This window comes from Pangasianodon hypophthalmus, chromosome 13 (genome assembly GCF_027358585.1).
Source record: "Pangasianodon hypophthalmus isolate fPanHyp1 chromosome 13, fPanHyp1.pri, whole genome shotgun sequence".
In the NCBI taxonomy this organism is placed as follows: domain Eukaryota; kingdom Metazoa; phylum Chordata; class Actinopteri; order Siluriformes; family Pangasiidae; genus Pangasianodon; species Pangasianodon hypophthalmus.
This window is the reverse complement of record NC_069722.1, coordinates 10,991,675-11,010,817: the sequence shown is the minus strand read 5'-3', so window position 1 is coordinate 11,010,817 and position 19,143 is coordinate 10,991,675. Positions and strand designations below refer to the sequence as shown.

Here is a 19,143-nt window from a genome sequence, read left to right as displayed (position 1 = left end):
ATAATGATAATGTGTAGTAAACTCCAGGAATGCCAACCAGTAAATAAAATTCCATTTGGTCCGGGGTTCCTCTGGCACAGTATACATATACTGCAATGGAAAACCTGTATTGGACTGCTGAAAACATACATAAACACACACTAACGTACACACTCCAGCGAACATCGCTGATCTCAAACACTGCTCAGAATGTGGACTGCTCGGCCTCTGTTGCTAAGCGACAAATTGGTTTCGCTGTGAAGGCACACACTTTTTTTCCTTTTGTGAAACAGCATAGTGCTTTACTCTAACAGACTAAAGAATCTGCATATCCACCTGCTTTAAACATGACACATTACCCAATACATACACTGCCTGACATAACACTCAATAATACTTAACCTCCTTCTACAAGCTGTCTCAGGCTCATTTTACAGCCTATTCTGCACCTCAAATCAAGCAACAAGTGCTTGAGGGAATTAAGGGTCAGGCTATTTAAAATGCCTTTGAGTCTGGATTCAAAGATCTGCACACATCACTGGCTTTGCCTCACATGCACACAGTAGAGAAGGAGAAAAGACAACTCTGCCTCTCCACGAATCTGAGCCATCCCACCATATTGATCGAAAGCAGCTTTGATTGTGGTTGTCATGGAAAACCGCCTGTTAAGCCTCTCTAAGTGCACCTCACAATATTCAGCCACTGACATGCGATGCAATGCATACGTGCATGCATCAGACCATACTCAGTATTCTCCTTAACCAATTAATGCAGGTTCATGTGCATCTGTCAAGACCTATATATTTAAAGTAATCAGAATATCACTCATAGTGTGCCATATGTTTCTCTGTTATAAAAACAAATCAAAGGTCTTCTTTCCCTCCCTGCCTCTCGCAATCCATATTTCTCTCTAACCTTTTCTTTGTATGTGTGCGTGTTTCATTTCAACACCCATTAATCACTTCTGGTGCCTTTGTCACCATGGAAACTGGACCAGCCAAGTCTTCCCCCGTTCCCCGGGCTGCAGCTATCTCTCCCAAGTGGGCGGGCTTTATGGCCCTGATGGACGGCTCTGCTGCCCTGTTGGTGTGACAGAAACACTACTCCCCTCTTCCAAAACAGTAATCGAGAAGTCCGGTCTGGCTTTCCAGCACATGCGGCATCCCTAATTCATTCCTTTTCTCCCTCTCCCTCTCTCTCTCACTCTCTCTCTCTCTCTCTTTCTCTCTCTTTCTCACTATCTCAGGCAGATATCGCTGGTTACATAACTATATGCAGTATTACTCTTTGAATTATAGCCTGTCAATTGAGCATTCAAATAAATGTAATTAAATAAAATTATATACATCCTACTTTGATGCACAATACTAGTGTCATCTGTGCATCAAGACTGTGTATAGACTCCGCTGTATTGTGATAGAGGACAATAGTTCCCAGCCCTGATCTTTAGAACACCCACATGCAGCCTGTTAATTAGCTGATTAATGGGAATGTGTTACGGCAAGAAACACAATAAAACAGTCAGAACAGTGATACTACAACAGGACCAGGGGTGGGATCTTCTGAAATGCGTATATATTATACTGCCTATACATTTAAATATGATTTGTTCTGATGTAGAATGTGATTTGCTATTACTATAAGTTAATACTATTACAAATGGCCACATAATACCCAGGGATGTAAATATAGATTCTTAATAATCTGCGGAATCTGGAAACCTTCTTCTGGCTGCATGGATGCAAGCGTGTTACTTTAACTATAATACAAATCTCAGTTGGACCCCAACTGAATACTGCACACAAGATGTGTATCAACTGATCTGCCAGACCTCCTGATCCCAATATGGCTACTGTCAGAGTACTGTGTGTGTTCAATATATATACATAGCTTTATATATCCAACACCAGTGATGCAAGCAAGCAAGAAGTGTGCGTCTATGAGAAATTAGTCTCATGCTGTCAGTGTCAGCAATGCCAGAGCTGTTTTGCACACACTGCACACAAAAAGTCACGTCAGAGCAGAGTCTGGAATGCCAAGTGGTCTCTGGGGATTGAGAAGGAAAAGCCTTAGGAAGAAAAAAAAAGAAGCCAAGACCCCAGCACACTATGACCAATCTGATGTTACTAAGACAGTTTGTAAATCAGCTGTCCAAACACACTAGCTCAAAGTATCACCCAATGCCATAACCATCTGATCCATAACAATATACAGTTTACAACATATGCTCACAATGTAAAACAGCAATGATGTAATCCCCTTTAGGAAACACACATACACTAAAGGAGAGTGGCACTGAACTAGTGAACAGATGTTTCCCATCAGCAGAACACTCCAGGACTTTACAACCCCACTGGCCAGTTTCAGAAGTGTAACAACCTGACATTTCAACCTCTTCTTATCACTTTAGTGATTGAGAATATTCAATCAAGCTCTGCCTTTACTCCCTAGATATCTATTATCCAGGACCAACTGGGAGCTTCAGCCTGAGGATGTCAATACAATCAGCATCAAGTCAGTATGCGCATAATCAGCCTCTGGAGTATTCCAGCTGTGCCGTTTACGTTTGTGAATTTATGTGTGTGCGTGGTTTCTCCAGACTCACTGTGGTTTTGGTCTCCTTGATTTCCTTCTCCTTGTTCTGTCTCCTGGCTGGTGAGAGGGACCCGGGGCTCTGTGGGGAGAGATAGGAGGCATCGTCAAAACTGCCCTCTGTGTCAAAGCTTTCCTCTGTTTCCATCTCTCAGGTGCTCCCTTCACTCCTTCTCTCTCACTCGTTCTCTTCCACCGTGTCTTCCGTGTGCCGTCTGCCTGCTTGCCTGCGTTGCCGTGGTGAGCAGTGCAGAGTGGGCTGTGTTTATGTGAGTATGTGTGTGTGTGTGTGTGTGCATGTGTGTAGGGAGAGGGGCGTGCCAGTGCTGTTGGAGAGTAGGGGGGTTTGTGATAGTGCAACTGCAATGAGGAGAGCAAGAGAGAGAGACAGAAAGGGAAAGTGAGTGGGACAATGAGGCTGAATGAGTAAGTGAGTGGGTGAGTGGAGGTGTGACACACCTACACTCCTAACAGTTAAGAATGCTGACTGCATGCAAACAGTAAAAATGAAGGGAGAGTGAGGGAGAGAGAGGTAAAGTTAGAGCAAGGCAGGCAGGCAAAGCACAATACAGCTGGAAGAGAAATATTATGAAGGGAACCTGACAGAGACAGTGTGACAGAGACAGTGGGTTAGAAAGCATAAATGGGAGCGCAAGGAGGGAAAGAGCTTTTATTTACTCAAACCGTACCACACCTCCCTCCTTCTTCAGCATGCCTATGTGTGCTTGAGTAAGAGAAGAGGAGAAGGAAGGAAAGGGAGGGAGTGTGAGGGGAGAAATGGCCGTGTAATAAGTACTGAGAGGCTAATGATTGGAGGTGAGATGAATACGAGATGTGCGATTGAGACAAGAGAATGAAAAACGAAGAGCCTTTCCTTCTCTGTAATTGTGAAAAGGGGAGATTATTTTATCTCCGCTTAAGGGTCACATGATAGATGTATTCACTGAGCAATAGGTAGTGAGAAGAGTGTGCATCTGTCTGTGCTGGTGTGTTTTGTGAAGGTGCGAAAACTAGACTGTGTGCAGGTGCTATATTTACACTCAACCTCATCAGCATCCATCCTCACCCCGTGTTCGGATCTTTGTCAGTGTTTGCTTTTGCATTTTCCCATGTTCATGATGCTCTCTGAGCAAAACAACCATGTTCTGTTCTGTGTTCTATTTGGTATAATACAGATGCAACATTTGAATGATCTCAAACAAATATACACGTGACTGATCAAAGACGCACACCCACACACACTGACTCACCTGAAGAGCAAAACCACCAAACATTGAACCACAGAAAAGGACTTAACACTAAACAACAATACAGCCTCTCACCTTTCTCAGGAACATGGAGGCAGCGGCCCCACACTGCCTGTCTTGTTCTGTGCCCTGCCGTTTGACAATCCACTCCCGCTTTGTGCCAGCTCCACACTGCCTTTCGACCTCCTTTCCCTCTCGTCCCAATCTAATGCACCCCTTTCCCTGCTACGATTCTCCCGTTCAGTCTTTTCCGAACCTGGCCTCAGATCAGGAGCTAACCACGTGCCAGTGTCCAGGAGCGGGACGCCCATATGGCCTGTGCTCCAGTCTGCTTGCTGGCATGCCCACGCCCTCGTCCCACTGCCAGGCAACCACGTGACCTGCCCAGAGCTTTACTTGGTCTGATTTCCTCTGCTACTCAAGCGTTACTGTTAACAGAGCCTTGCAGGTGGCTCCAAAGCCTGCAGCCTAGGCATGCTGCCTGAGACTGCCAAACAGTGAAGGGTTCGATTGTAAGTGATCTGGCATTTGATTTGAGCCTGGCAGTGAATTCAAAAGATGATTTTAAAAGAAGTGGTAGAAGCCTGCCAAGCAGCTTAAATTTGGCAAAGATGTTTGAATTGTTACAGTGATGTAGACAAGATTTAACTTTCATTTCTTTAACATGTAGTAATGCCAAAGCCATGATCATATTGCTGGCATCTTGTATGAACATCTAGCAATGCCAATGCCAGTGCTTTATTGGTGGCATGGCATAGTGGTACCCTGCTGTATATAAGGTATTGATGGTGTATCATTGTTATATCTAGTAATACTAAATCATGGACATATGTTATTATGCTGATTTAATAGCTAGTAATACCATTATCTAGTAATACCATGGCATATGTTTTCAGTCTTAGCCTCAGGTGCTCTGCTGATGGGCACCAAGTGTCTGATGCTTATTGTACACTTTTCTGGCCAGAGGTTTCAGGATCTTGAAGGTTTTTCTTTGTATATACATCTTTCATCAGTCTTATGGGGAACCTTTCAATCACTGTGACAACACCTGAGGAAGATATGATCATGTCGTTGAAATATTTGATGTGTTTTTAATGTAGCATCAGTCACACAAAAACAACAGTCTGTGGTTGGTCACTTGCAATGTCAGTCAAGTGGCCTCTTCTGCTGAAAGTATGTGGTTCTTAGCACCATTTAGCAACAAAACATAGTCTCTGTCAAAAGCTAGATGTCTGGTTTACAGGACTACAATATTGTTGGTATAACATCTTACCATTTATTAGTACCAATGATGTGCAAATATGTTTCAGATGCTGGAATGGTTAAAAGTCTGAGATAATACGTTTAATACAAAATACTCCCAGGACCACCAGAGTAATAACTCTGACCCCTTCAGTAAAACCCTTCCTTAACTGTTCAGCTCAGTTCACCTGTATGTAGATGTTAAACAGTCATCCTGCTGAATAAAAGATACACTGATCGCAATGTGCACTTTTATTCTCCAGACTTTAACTGAGAAGTGTCAAACTCACAGCCATACAGTGATCTATCTTGTCCTGTGAAGGCCTTGGTGATTAGCTGGTAAGCTGAATCAGATGTGACTCTACAGTGAATGGAAACTGACATTCCTGTTTTAAGTTATGCATCACACAGACATCCAGATCAATCCTCTTAAAGATCCCACCCCTGACCTGCCCGAGTAGGACTGTACCTGGCTGTTCACTCTGGCTTTCCGCACCATCCTGTCTACCTTCTCCAGTCGCTTCACAGGAATGTCAGCAGACTGTGATCCATTTACTGAAAGCATACAGATCAGGAGTTTACATCAGTTAGAACTGTGAAATCTCACTGTGTCAATACAATAAATTAAAAAAAAAAACAATTCATGCAATATGCAAAATATTTGGGCTTTTGCACATTAATTATCATGTCATTCAAACCTCATTTATTCCAATTATAAACATTAACAACGAATTTTTAGGAGTTACCGCAATAACAGACACCTTCACATCTGCATGATGAATGGCTCCATGAAAACAAATGACAACAGCAACATCAGTCTGACAAATGATGTGCAACATCATGATAAATGAGGGAGATAAAGTAAGTGTGGTGCAGAGATGGTTCAGGCCAGCCCACGCAGTCTGCAACTCTACTGGGAGTCACGAGTTGTTTTTTCTAATCCCCCTCAGGGACGTCCATGAATATGTGTAACCTCTGCGACATCACCACTGACACTGGCCATATCTGCTTTTCCTTTCCTCTGTGTCTCTGTCCCTGAGCCTGTGATTCACTGCCTGGTGTCTAACACAGGAGTCTCTGGAAGGCGTCCCTCAGACTGCATTGACCCTTGTGCCATTTTCATATTATCTATATTTTCATATTATCTATATGTTATGTTATTTCATTTTGTTATATTATTATATTATTTTCAAACACTTGCATATCATTTTGTTACTCCCAGGCTAAAATGACATGAGCATAAGCACTGTAGAATAAATATGATCTGAAATTTTCCGGCTTATTAGGGGCCATAAAGTTTTAGGATGGAAAAATAATTTTAGAATCAATTGAATCATTGTCCTGAATAGAACATAATTTTTAATGGGTGCTGGGACAGGAACAGCCGCGAGACAGGAATACACATACACAAGACAGGAAATCAGATCATATAGACTGCTTACCTTTTAACATATACTTTAATGTACTATGCTGAACAGACACAACATTATATTTTTGTGCATTACTACCACTTAAATAACCAGTGCATAACTAGAATTGTATAAAGGGGTCTGTTGATCCTACTGTCCTTGTTTTAAATATATTGACTGACATACAGTAAACAGTTTAACACTTCTGATTCTTCTGTGTATGCACAGGTTTTACTGCCCCTTCACTGGTAATGCAGTATTTTTGGCACAAGTAGAACAGTATAGTTTTACCTAAGGGCAGTGTTCACAGGGCTACATGACATCTGTATAAGCCATCTGTATACATATGACATAAGGTTTTATAGAGTCTTATTTTGAAAGGCATCAGCTGCTTTTGTCAATTTTGATGTTAATCTGACACAGCTGAGCTAAATGACACAGATTTACATTGACATACAGCTGTGTTATAACACTTTCTGGACTGACATGCATTTAAAAATCAAAACTGAAAACTGAGTTTTTAGCTTCATTCTTATAAGCAGAAATATGGTGTTGTTTTACTTGATGACCACAAAAAGTACATAAACACATTATTACAGTGTAATGATTGTCACTGTCACTATGTAGGGGTGGTTTATAGCAGGTTTTCATGTTAATAATGTTCATTTTAATGATGTAACATAGCTAGCCAAGTGAGGTTAATTAGGAAAAGGAACAAACTTGAGCACTTGCAAAAGATTATTTGTAGTTTCTCTGCTATTTGTGATAACACAAGATGTTCAACAGGTTTGGCATTGGGAGCAAAGTGAGACTTGAGTAATGCAGCTTATAGCTTGACATCACCTGAGGTTTTGTGTGTATGGGTAGTCTTTGTGGCTAAAGTAGACGGCATTTTCCACGTTGTTTCTGAAAAATATACATGGTAAACATAATTGACAGATTAGCATTATCATTTTTAGCAGATATCATTATCATGATTAGCAGATATCACTTAACATAAACAACATAATACATTTATTTCTTAAGTCATTATATTTTTATATGGAAAAAAATTCATTACAGTGCATAATGGTTTGTCTGGTTTTGTGTGTAATGACTATGCAATTTGGGGTATAAAATACAGGGCAGGTCAATGCAAATAGATTAAATTATTAGGCACAATGTATTTTTACTAAATCCCAAATCCCTTCAGGAATGGTGATTGTGTGAACAAACAGCATTCTGCATTTAAAGAGAGTGTGAAAAGGTTTTGATACGTAGCCTGTGCTAAGAACAGAACATACATGCTCTTATTTTGTGTTCATATTGCATTTGGTACAATTTTTCCATGCATCTCACAAACTTCGCTGTTATATTTTACAGGAAATATCTGTGGAAAAGTTTTGTTTCAGTTTAACTGTCTAGAGGTCTGAGCACACAAATAGCACAAGGAAATACCTAATTTCTAAACCTTACTAATACCATGATGTAATTCAAACAATTATTCTTTGTAAATTGCCCGCGATACACCACTTTTTGTGTGCTCAATTTATCCCCTTGCACACACAAATTAACATGCGTTATTTGGGATTTTAGTAAATCGGGGCTTAGGAGTACAATAGTACTCTACCAAGTGCTTCTTTTAAACTGCAGGGCCTATTTTTTGTTCAGTTGCTCCAATGTTTGCTGTGTAGTGAGATTTTTTTTTTTTTGCACTTGCAAAATAGTCCAGTTGTGTCCCAGGCAGTGAGTGAGACGCCAGTTTTAACAGAAAAAACTGCTTGTGCAAGCATTATTTGGTAATCAGTCTCAAATAGTAGTCTCAGTGACCATTTGGCAGCCACTCCTGTAAATATTATTATAGGAATAAATAACTTGAAGGGGCACGTCAGGGTTAGTCTAAGTAAGCTGATAATGAATTGAGGGCTGTAATTTTTGACACAGGAAGAAAAAAGTGATTATTCATGTTGATAGCTGGCTGTATAAATGAAAAAACAGTGCAGACTGTCTGCTCAGATCTGGCAATAATAACTGATGTGGAATATTGTAGGAAGAAAATCTGAGGACATAAACTGTTTACAAAGTAAAAGCAGCAGCACATGGTTATAATGCACAAATCTGCCAGAGTTCACAGGAGATGCGTCGTGCCAGGCCAGTGCCAGAAGTGTGCTAAATACCCTGAATGCCAGCTCAGAGCACAAAGTACAATCCCGAATAGCACTGACTCAAGAACTGTTTATCTCCTTAAAACACCTAAGTCTTAAATAGCATTGCAAAGAAGCAGCCTGATCCAAGATCAACAGTTCTGCTCAGCCGATTCTTATCTCCCTCTCCACCACCACCTCTCTCTCTCTCGCTCTGGCCTTTATCCAAAACTCTGCAAACACAGGCTGCCCCATGGGGGTGCTGCCAAGGCTCCGCTCTCTAACTACTGATAATGATCGGTATTAAACAGAGCTGCCTTCAGCATGCACTTACATTAGCGCTCTGTTGAAAACAAATGGCTATTACAGCATTATGCAAGCCAGTCATCATGCTGCAATGCAGCAGCCAAATAGAAAAATGAAAAGGTTATAAACTCAGAGTTTCTGTCCATGTTGGTGGCTATGTGTGTCAGTATAAATCAGATAAATCCATTCTATATCAGCACCATGTTTCAGTTTTCAGATAAATGGTTTGTGGAGATGATGAAAAATGTTAATGGCACATCACAGCCCGCGGCTCTTTACGCAGTTGGCACTCTGCACTCATTAAAATTCGCATTTTTATCAGGTATGTATGCTTGCTCGCTTATAGTAGCCTTAGGAAATATTAGAGATTATTAGTGTTATTAGAATATTAGAGATTAGCTGCTTGAGTATTTGAGTCTGGTCACTGATGAGGAGAGACAATGAGCTGTACTGTATATTTGTTTTAAAATGCCAGACTAGACAATGAGGCCTAAGCTTTTTGGCATGGCTTTGTAGGAGGTAGCTGTGTTGTATTATGTCCAAGAAAAAATATACCTAATGTAGTTCCATTAAGCAAGATACAAACTACAGAGAATTTGCACAGTCTCTACAATCTTGCCAACTTTGCAACTTTGTTGTTAGACTTGGCCACTTTAAGTGCTTACCTGAGCCTGTGTTCACAACTACCAATCACTGATCACCACCGTTCCCAAATAACCAATGACTTATCACTATTGTTCCCAATGACCAATCACTGATCATCATTGTTCCCAACAACCAATCCCTGATCACTATTTTTCCCAACAACCAGTCCGTGATCTCTATTGTTCCCACTGGCCAAATGCCAATCACAATTGTTTCCAATGACTAATTCATGATCATTATTCTTACCAACAACCAATCACTGATCACAGTTTTTCCCAATGACCACTGATCACCATTGTTCCCAAGGACTAATCCATGATCATTATTGTTCCCAGTGACCAATCACTGATCACCATTGTTTGTCGCACCTGTACACTTCTTTGTTTACATGTATACATAACCATTTCTTTCTTGTTTATTTCCCACTTACTCACTACCAGTGCTTCTTTTTGTCTATGTTCTTGAAAGAAATTATAGTATTTTGTAAATATGTACGAAGTTGGTTTGATTCGGTTTTGTAAATAGGTAAATAGTTAGTTTTGTAGTACCATGACAGAAGATGACTTCTTTCTATAAGAAACTAAGTAATAATCTATTGTTTTCTAGTCAGAATAAAACTCTGTTCTATTCTATTCTTGTCCTCAGAAATTTTTCCATCTTCATGTAACTCGTTTTAATATCGAAATGATCATCATTCAATGAATATGCAAATTAGTCTATGACATCATCTTTCAGCTCGTAGCAACTTTCTGAGCATGCATTAGATATTTTCCTCTGAAAGGAGTTGGCAACATTGTTTCTGTGCACATATAGGCACATATTGAAGAGTTTCCAGGCATCCATCATATACATTTATAATGTGAGAGAAAAAAGTAACCTACCTTTACTGCTTGAATTACTGTCGTACTTGCACTCCTCTGCTTACCTGTAGCAGTTCCAGGCCACGGGTAAAAGAACTTTGTCTAGCTCTGGTCTATAGTCGGACTGGAGCTCCCAGACTCCTGGAACACAATTCGAAAAAGTCAGTCAGAAGACTTGAAACTGTCTAAGGAAACTTTATTATGTTAATTAATTAAAAAAAAAAATCCCAATTTTTTATTAGAAATTGGGTTCCTTATCTTGTATTCTCTATTAACTCTCTTTCCCATTACCTACCGAGTGAGATTAGGAGGTAAGAATATGATTTAAAAATGAACGCGTTCCAATTAGCAATGTGCCCACAGCATCATGGCCATGCTGCAAACAGAGTTAGTAATACACAGACTGTTCTGATGAATCACATTGCCATATGATGTGGTGACACAGATTCAGACTGACTAATCACATGTTTATCAGCTATCCAATAACACAACAAAATAATTTTGCTTAAAACATATACAGTATAATCAGGAGTTTTAAACAATCATACAAACCCAGATTTGATGTGTGATTTGTTCATATTTTTCCTTTATCTACAGGTATGTATATTAAATTATGTCTAGTGGGGTGTCTTGCCTCATCAGCCATGTAGAAATGCTGTATGAGATACTGAGCCTTCTACCCAGACATCCTTAGCTAGAGTTAAGACCCTTATCAGTTATGTAATAAACTATATCTGTGAAGTATGAACAGGTATAGCTTGCATTCTAAAAAAAAAAAAGTTATTACCTGTCAGAAACAAAACTAATGTCTATTCACACCTTATCAACCACCTCCAGACGCAGACTGAGAGGAAATACGAACATAGAAAAGAAGGAGAGGGCAATGAAGATAATAGAAGATGAGTAAGAAAAAGAACATAGACATTGAAAAATGCTAAAGAGTTTAAAACAATATAAACTACTTAAAAAAAAGGACAAAAATCACCTAAAATTGCATTTTCCTAATTGTTTTGATGAACCACTGAATACCATCTTCTTTTACATATTCTAGCATAATCCATAACTAAATAAGCTAACAGTTGGACTGCCGCTGCAGTTTAATGTCATTTAAAACTGCAATGCATTTTTTTATTATCAGTATCACAGCCAGACACATTGGGTCAGATTTAACAAGAGGTTTTAGATGCATATGTTTCTCTTTTCCACCTATCTTAATCACAAGCTTTTAAAAATGTTTATCTGAAAAGAGAGAAAATTGCATTTAAAAATTCCATTCCAACTGCAGCACCGAAATATCACAGATATCTTTGATAATCAGAAAGCAACTGGTTTCTTATTACAAAATGATTTGATTATGCTTATGCCTATTTCTGTATGGTACATAGCTATCCAGCAACTTGATCAAAGCAAAACATTCACTGTGTGAGGAAATCACACTTAGCTAGGTTTTAGTCATCTTTTTTCATATGCAGACTTTATGACTGTTTTTACCACTCTGTTTGTTAGACTGGCTCCTTACCCAACATGATCTTTGCAGGTAGATAGCCTAAGAGTAAATAAAAACATTTCCACATCATTTTGGTATTTATGGTTTCTGACAGTTGAGAGGTTAAAGTATGCAATAAGCATGTTTAGGCTGTTTGTCAGTATTCGGCCACAGCAACATCTGACAGGATTTCCCAGACTGCCACACATACTGTATGTCATAAGTCATCTCAGATACTTCATACTTTACACTTTACAGTCTAAGGGTAGTCAGCTAGCCAGCTATCATTAAATCCCCTAATGTTAAATCCGGTCATTTTAATGCTTCAGTTGTTCAGTATTGGTGAGCCTGGGCCCACTGTATCCTCAGATTTCTGTTCTTGGCTGACTGAGATTCTTTTCTGTTCACCATGGTTGTAAAGAGTGGCTATTTTAAGTTACTGTAGATTTCTTGTCAACTTGAGCCAGTCTGGCCATTCTCCTCTGACCTTTCTCGTCAATAAGGCGTTTCCGCCTACAGAACTTTAGCCCACTGGATGTTTTCCTAAAATGAGGAGATCGAGGGCACCAGCAATCATTGGATAACTTCTATAAGTGTGCATGCTATAGGCACTCCTACAGGCTGTAGGTCGACGTTTGATGTGTAACATAAAAGAGATTCCACACTGCATCACTCCCTCACTCTCCCTCCATCTCTTCCTCTGTCTGTTACTCTGTTTAGGTTTAATGAAAGATCTGGCACATGCTGTGATGGGGGAGCAAAGGAGAGCTCTTTAATCCACCAGAGGGCCATTCTGCACTGTACTACTTTTTCATTCCCCTGGATTAGCAGACAACCACTGAGTTATTTAGGTGTACTGCTGACATGAGACTCATTCCTGTCACCCTTGTTAGGAAAAGAGTATAAGTGGAAATGGGGGTATGGGGTACATGTAAACCTCTGCTGGAAAAAAACATGAATTGCCCCCCACTCAATTTTACTAATGCAAAAATAATTATGTAAAACAATACAGTGTGTAAAGAAAACTTATAAATAACACAAAATAACACATTTTATAGCATTTAAACCCCCCTAATATGCCTCATAGTAGTTTGATCCACTGCCTACCTTAATTGTGACTGTGGTGGCTGATGTCAAGTAAGTAATGTGGTAATGTTATCTTCAAACAAAGGATGCATCAATCAGACATTCATTACATTTACCAATCAACAAAACACGTTTCTAATCATAACCAGACTGAATTCTGTTTGTTCTTTATTTCCTCGGCCGTAACAAGCTCTGTCTGTCTTAAAACTTTCCGCCATGTCCTGGGCTGCATCTCAAATCGAAAGCTCTGCCCTTATATTCAAAAGTATTTACTAATCTAGAAAATCCAGATGACTAGTACCAAAAACAGACCTTTTGGTAGGTTTGAAAGCTACATGGGAGGTTTTTCAAATTCAAACACTGTAATAGATAAACTGGATAGTGTTGGTACTCAATAATGGTGTAGAATAGTACATAAGCATGTGATTTGAGACACAACACTAGTTTGTTTAATTGAGGTGGATGGATGGGGAAATGTGTCTATTTTTATAGCTTAAATATGTGTCAGGATAGTGAAAAAGACTAAAAATAATACCCTTTTAATTTAAACCTGGCTTGTCTGAATGTGACTTCCAGTAATATATGATGTCATGGCCAGTAATATATGTTATGGCTTTTATAAAACGTGTATACTGTATAAAAAATGCATATATAAAAAAGAAGAAAGATAGAAAGAAAGAAAGAAAGAAAGAAAAGCACAAGTGCGTATAAACAGCACAGATTAAGCATGCTGTTTTGGTCCAATTAAGGAGTTAATTCTGTGTGGTGTTACAAGTGAAAAATATTTTGCTTAATAACTGAAGAAATAAAATGGCACAAATGTTTCTTTCGCCAGCACACACTGAGCACAAATGAATAGGATTTACCAGTGTGATTAGGATTAGCTGTGATGGAGACTTGTGTGATGAATCCTGCCTTTCTTTTCATGCAGTTAAAATATATCACTTAACAACTTTCTTTCAACAGCACAAAAGTGGCATAAATAACAAAAACGTGGCACAAATTATGGTGTGATTTGGATGGTGATAGGGTGTTGAGTGTTTTCATCAGCCATAAAATGTAAAGTTTCTCAAAAACATTATTGACATTACTCAGTCAGTGAAGAAAAAAATTCAACATGAGCTGTTGTGCATCACCACGTGAATCCTGTCAGAGTAACTCACAGTGGTGCTGTTTTCCTATGATATGATGTACACTAAGATTTTTATACACTTTAATTTCACCACAGGACTAAAAAAAATGTGCAAAACCAGTTATATAAACCAACTACAATCATGTGGTCAGAAACTGACACTGATAAAGAGCTGGAGGCTGACTGACATGCACTGTGAATGGTGAAGATGGGCTATAGTATTTTAGTTATAGAAGTTTACAAAGTGCAGCAACAAGGTGGGTATGTCTAATAAAGAGGGCAGTTGGTGTATGTGCTGCTTAAAACACAGTATTAAACACTCATCTTTAGTGAATACTAAAAGATCTTTAGTGAATACTTGCCTAAAAGATGGCACTAACCTACAACTGTAATTGTCTTAGAAACTCTGCCTTGTGCCTAAGACAGAACAGCTTTATTAATATTTATCTTGTCACACTGATTCTTATTTATAATATGTAATACTTAAAAAATGCATTTTAATAGAATATTTATACTGAATATAATATTTTAATAAGTACTATTATATTGAAAGACAAATGTGTGCATACTGTATCTACCAGGAGTACTTTAATTTGACTGGTAGCCTCCTTATCTATTTAATCAGGACCTCTGTTTATTTCTCACTTTAGAGTAAAGTGGCTAACTGAATGTATGTATAATTGTTAAAAGTTATATAAAACGGTTACCAAATCACCTGGTGCAAGATGAGGTTTTTGTGAAGAACAAAACAAAACCTACATGCTGATAACTACTTTACTTTATTACTTTATTGCTAAATTGAAAAGAAACTAAATTGGTAGATTATTAGTGGTAAAAAAAAAAAAAAAAGATGGGCTTTTATGTGTGTGCAGTTTCAACAAAAGATTTTTTGGGGGATTTATTAGTTGTCGTGGGCAGAAATGCCTGACCTGGATTTGCATATTCACCAAACGATAAGATATTCAAATCCAGAATATTCTTGCAGTTGGCTGAAGTTCAATTTTTATAAATTTCATAGCAGTAGTATTTACCCTTCCCTGTCTACTGAAAGAACTCTAACTTCTTATATTAGCTTCTTGCTTTCTGAGTTTTATCAGTCCACCATCCTTGAATAAGTTGCACAGTTGTATTTCTGAGAATCTGCTCATGTACCATACTGGGACATTGATAAACGTCTTCTGAATGTATGTTTGGAAACCTGTTGCAAATTTTTATAATGACAAAAGTTATTAAAATGCCCAAAGAGGGTATTTTAATGTTGCTGGAAGAATGTTATTATCTTTGATCAGTCGTACCATTTCTCTCATAATGTTTTGTTTCAGATCACAGAGAGAGAATAAGATTAAATGACACCACTAAAGAACAATTTCTTTTTGGTTTTGAAAGCAAAAATCACTCTCAACATAAGTCCTATAGCATGTAATAATTGGTATACTGCCTTTGGACTTCGGAAGAATCAATGGACTCCTTGTATGATAAAAAAATATGGCCATTAAAAACAACATCAATGGTAATAAATCAACAAAGGCGAAGTCCTGACAGGGAACATGACATCTATTCATAGTTAAAATTGGGTTTACATGGTATGATGTTTGGCCTGATTTTGTTGTTGCAAACAAATCACCCACCGTAAAAACATTCTTTAGTCCTTCTTTAGAGTTGAGATCAGCGGTCTACAGTATGTAATGTTACATGCTCACCAGGGACCAATTTAGTACCATTGCAACCAAAGACAAAGTTCTGGCAGTGTCAGAATAATTTATAAATTAAAATCTCAGCATGTGACTACTGCCACGCTTGTCTAAAAACCACCAACGGGACATCAACAGATTACAAAAAACTTGTGGGACAAATATGGTAGTGGCAAATGTACAGAAAAATAGTTTAGTTTGAAGAATGGTTGTGTTTATGCAACCCCGTTTTCTGCACAAGACCAGATTGCATTGATTGATGATGTAAACATTGTGTTGTAATTTTCATTAATCACAGGTCTATCATTAGTGGATCTTTATTGTATATTCTGACACAGAGAACACATGATATCGCACTGTTTATTACAGAATTCAGCCAAGATTTTCTTAGGATTATCTCATACGGTTTTATAAATAATGATTGTAAAAGACCGCTGTAATCACACAGTGTAAAATCATTAGAAAGTCTCTAGAACTCGAATTAAGATTGTTTTATTCTAAAGACTATACACACAAAAACATCAGGTATCAGGTCCCTCCATCTACATACACCTTACTGATTTGACTGTAGAAAACAAAAAAGCATTGAGCCTGAAATGAATGATAAACATGGCCCATTGTTCCTGAAAATTTGAGCACTAATTGTCAAAATGCATCCTGCTTTCAGAACAGAAACATCATAAGGGACTTAAGTAGACTGAAGGTTTGAGTTAAAGAATTACTCAGGTCTAGAGTAATGTGCTGCATATGCAGCGCTATGTGCTGGGCCTCTGTAAAGGGCAATGGGACAAAAGAAATGAAATCTTATAGATGGTAATAATTAAACACACTTGAATGAGTTGAAAGGAGATCTGGAAAGAATCTAAGGCCATACTACGTCTGGTAGAGACTAATGGATATGGCTATAAACAAACCAGATTTTACTTGACATTAGATTTTTTTTAAAGATAACCAGGGGTGTTATTTAAGACACTGCAGCTGAGCCAAAAACATAGAGTTGTCAGTAGTAAATGGTTGAGACTTGATATACTGTATGGTAGTGAAGACAGAGTTTTAGAAACTCTCAAAGAAAGCTCAGCTGTCTGATCATTAATTTGGGTTGTGCTGATTTAATTACATGCATGGAACATGGAAGACGCCATTAACTCAGAATGGGTTTGTATATACCAAGTACCTCAACCCAAGAGTCTGTGAAATTTTTGTTTACACATATATTTACATTAAGTAGGGAGTCAAATGTATATGCTGATCATAAGTTAAATCACAAGCAGCTTGTTTTCCCAGCAAAAAAAGATATCAGCAAAAAGTCAACGTGCTCAGCAAAGCATATTAGACCACATTCCCATTCTTAGTTAGAACAGTAAACATGGCTAATCAACCTACAAGTCATTTTATCTGCTTTACTCAAAACTGACTAAATGCTCTTACCAGGTACTCCTGTGCATCAAACAAGCCTTTGCAAGACAGAATATTCAAAGTAGAGAATTCTGGATGGGATGATGAACGTCCTATGTACCAGTACTAACAGAGCAGTTGGTTCTAGACACCCTGCACCATCGCTCACTCACTCATACACTAGTACACAAAGTACAAAACAACCCAAATCCCAGACTCAAAATTCAAATATGTGGAAAGAATGAAGAGCCATGAACCCTGCCCCTCTTTTTCCTCCTCATTTCCCAAAAGCAGAGGTCAGATAAAAAATGCCAGGCTGTGGTTGCCAAGCTTGGAAACTTTCTATAAGGCTTTGTTCTCAAGCCCCAGATGCAAGCGGGTTACAAGCCTTCTCCTGGACTCTGGAGACGACAGGCAGCACAGTGCGTGACACCATGAAGACAGAGAGAGTGAAGAAATGACTCCCTCTTCAGTTAACAAGGCCAGTTTTGTGCTGCTTGAGTCAAATAGACCTTGTTTAGAGCTTCTTCCTGCCAAAGAACTCCCCTCGTAATGACAGTAGCTCAGACAAAGACAACGGCTCTGCTATTTTTACTGCTGTCTAGACCAGAGAGTTAAGGAGCAGTGATGAGTGAGGAGGACAAAGTGCTGTTTTGAAAAAGAAAGCATGAAGCTTTCACCGTAGAAACCGCCCTCTGCCATGCCTCTAAAAGCGGCTGTGAGAAATCTGTCATGTCGTCACATCAAAGAACAAAGTTGCGAGCTTGACGTGTGCTTCCAGTTACTTCAGTGCGTCCATTCACTGGGCAACCGTGCTAGCGTTAATGATGGGTTATTCACAAATGATTCATTCGTTTTGAACAACTCTTTTACATGAATCAGGACAATTGATTTCCATTTTATCATTTCATCTATGCACTAAAACTGGATAGGATAAAACCTTGTCTTCCCTACTGCTTTCTGTCTTGTTTAAGTGGGTGTATAAATGTTTGTAACAGTTTCACCATCTGACGTCTCTTCCTTGGACATCCTGCCTACCTTTCTACTGCTCAGCACAGATGCTGCTCAGGGTTGTGTGTAATGTTATGTAGTAGATATAGGGCACATTTATGTCCAACTTATTGTTGTGATTCTCATGATACTTGTACAATGATTATCTTCATTCAACTAGGGAGATATTTGAATTTTTTTAACATACCATGATAAAGAAATCTTAAATTAAATGACACCATTAATCTTTATATGAATCATTGCCATCCATTAGCATAATGTGCTTATGCTGCTAAAAGCTCGTGTTTGCTTGTCTGCTTCCTGAGGCTAAAAAAGGAAAATCGATAGTCACATTTAGACTGGCCAAACCAAAGCACAGAATTATTCTGAAACACAAAATGTTAGCAGGATTATAAAATATGCAGATCACCAACATCCCATAACCCCTATGGAAGTCAAACAAGTCAAGATATTATTTTATAATTTCTAAATTCTAAGAGATAACTATAAAATAACCGGTCATAATAATGAGATTAAAAAGTCATAATATATCAAGTCATAATTTCAAGATACTATATGTCATAATTGTAAGATAAGTCATAAATCTGATATACTGTACCTAGTCATAATTATGAGATAAAAAAGTCTTTTTACTACTATTTTCCTTCCATTTTAACTAAAAATACTTCTTTCCAAGCAAAATACTGCATCAGCAAAATCTTACAAATTAAAGAAATCTTACAGTCAAGTGTGTTTTATTGTAGAGTGTTATTTACAGTTTAATGTAATGATATAAAATCTCCTTTGCCAATATTTGTATAAAAAAAAATCTGTAATAAATATCTGCTCAGCCATCTGTAATAAAACATAAGCTACACTATCTAGAGTACACAAGTAGCATTTTACTTAAGATGTCAAGGTTTCAAAACTTATGCCAGCTCTCATCACTGGTGGACTCAG

General features: G+C 38.3%; 1 protein-coding gene across 6 annotated transcripts in view; it reads right to left on the bottom strand.

Annotated features, from left to right (window-relative positions):
* The window catches only part of gas7a (growth arrest-specific 7a), a 37,004-nt gene extending 19,519 nt beyond the window's left edge, over positions 1-17,485 (bottom strand). The window contains exons 1-5 of one of the 6 annotated variants that reach the window (XM_053239319.1): positions 17,227-17,485; positions 10,425-10,544; positions 7,313-7,375; positions 5,530-5,615; positions 2,585-2,653 (exon numbers count right to left, since the gene is read on the bottom strand). In XM_053239319.1, the coding sequence (XP_053095294.1) occupies positions 2,585-2,653; positions 5,530-5,615; positions 7,313-7,361 (204 nt within the window). In that variant the 5' untranslated portion in view covers positions 7,362-7,375; positions 10,425-10,544; positions 17,227-17,485. Of the gene's footprint in view, positions 1-2,584; positions 3,189-3,893; positions 4,492-5,529; positions 5,616-7,312; positions 7,376-10,424; positions 10,545-10,698; positions 10,736-17,226 lie in introns of those variants that run through there. The other 5 variants (XM_053239318.1, XM_053239320.1, XM_053239321.1 and 2 more) reach the window with 5 other exon arrangements.
* Positions 17,486-19,143: the final 1,658 nt, after the last annotated feature.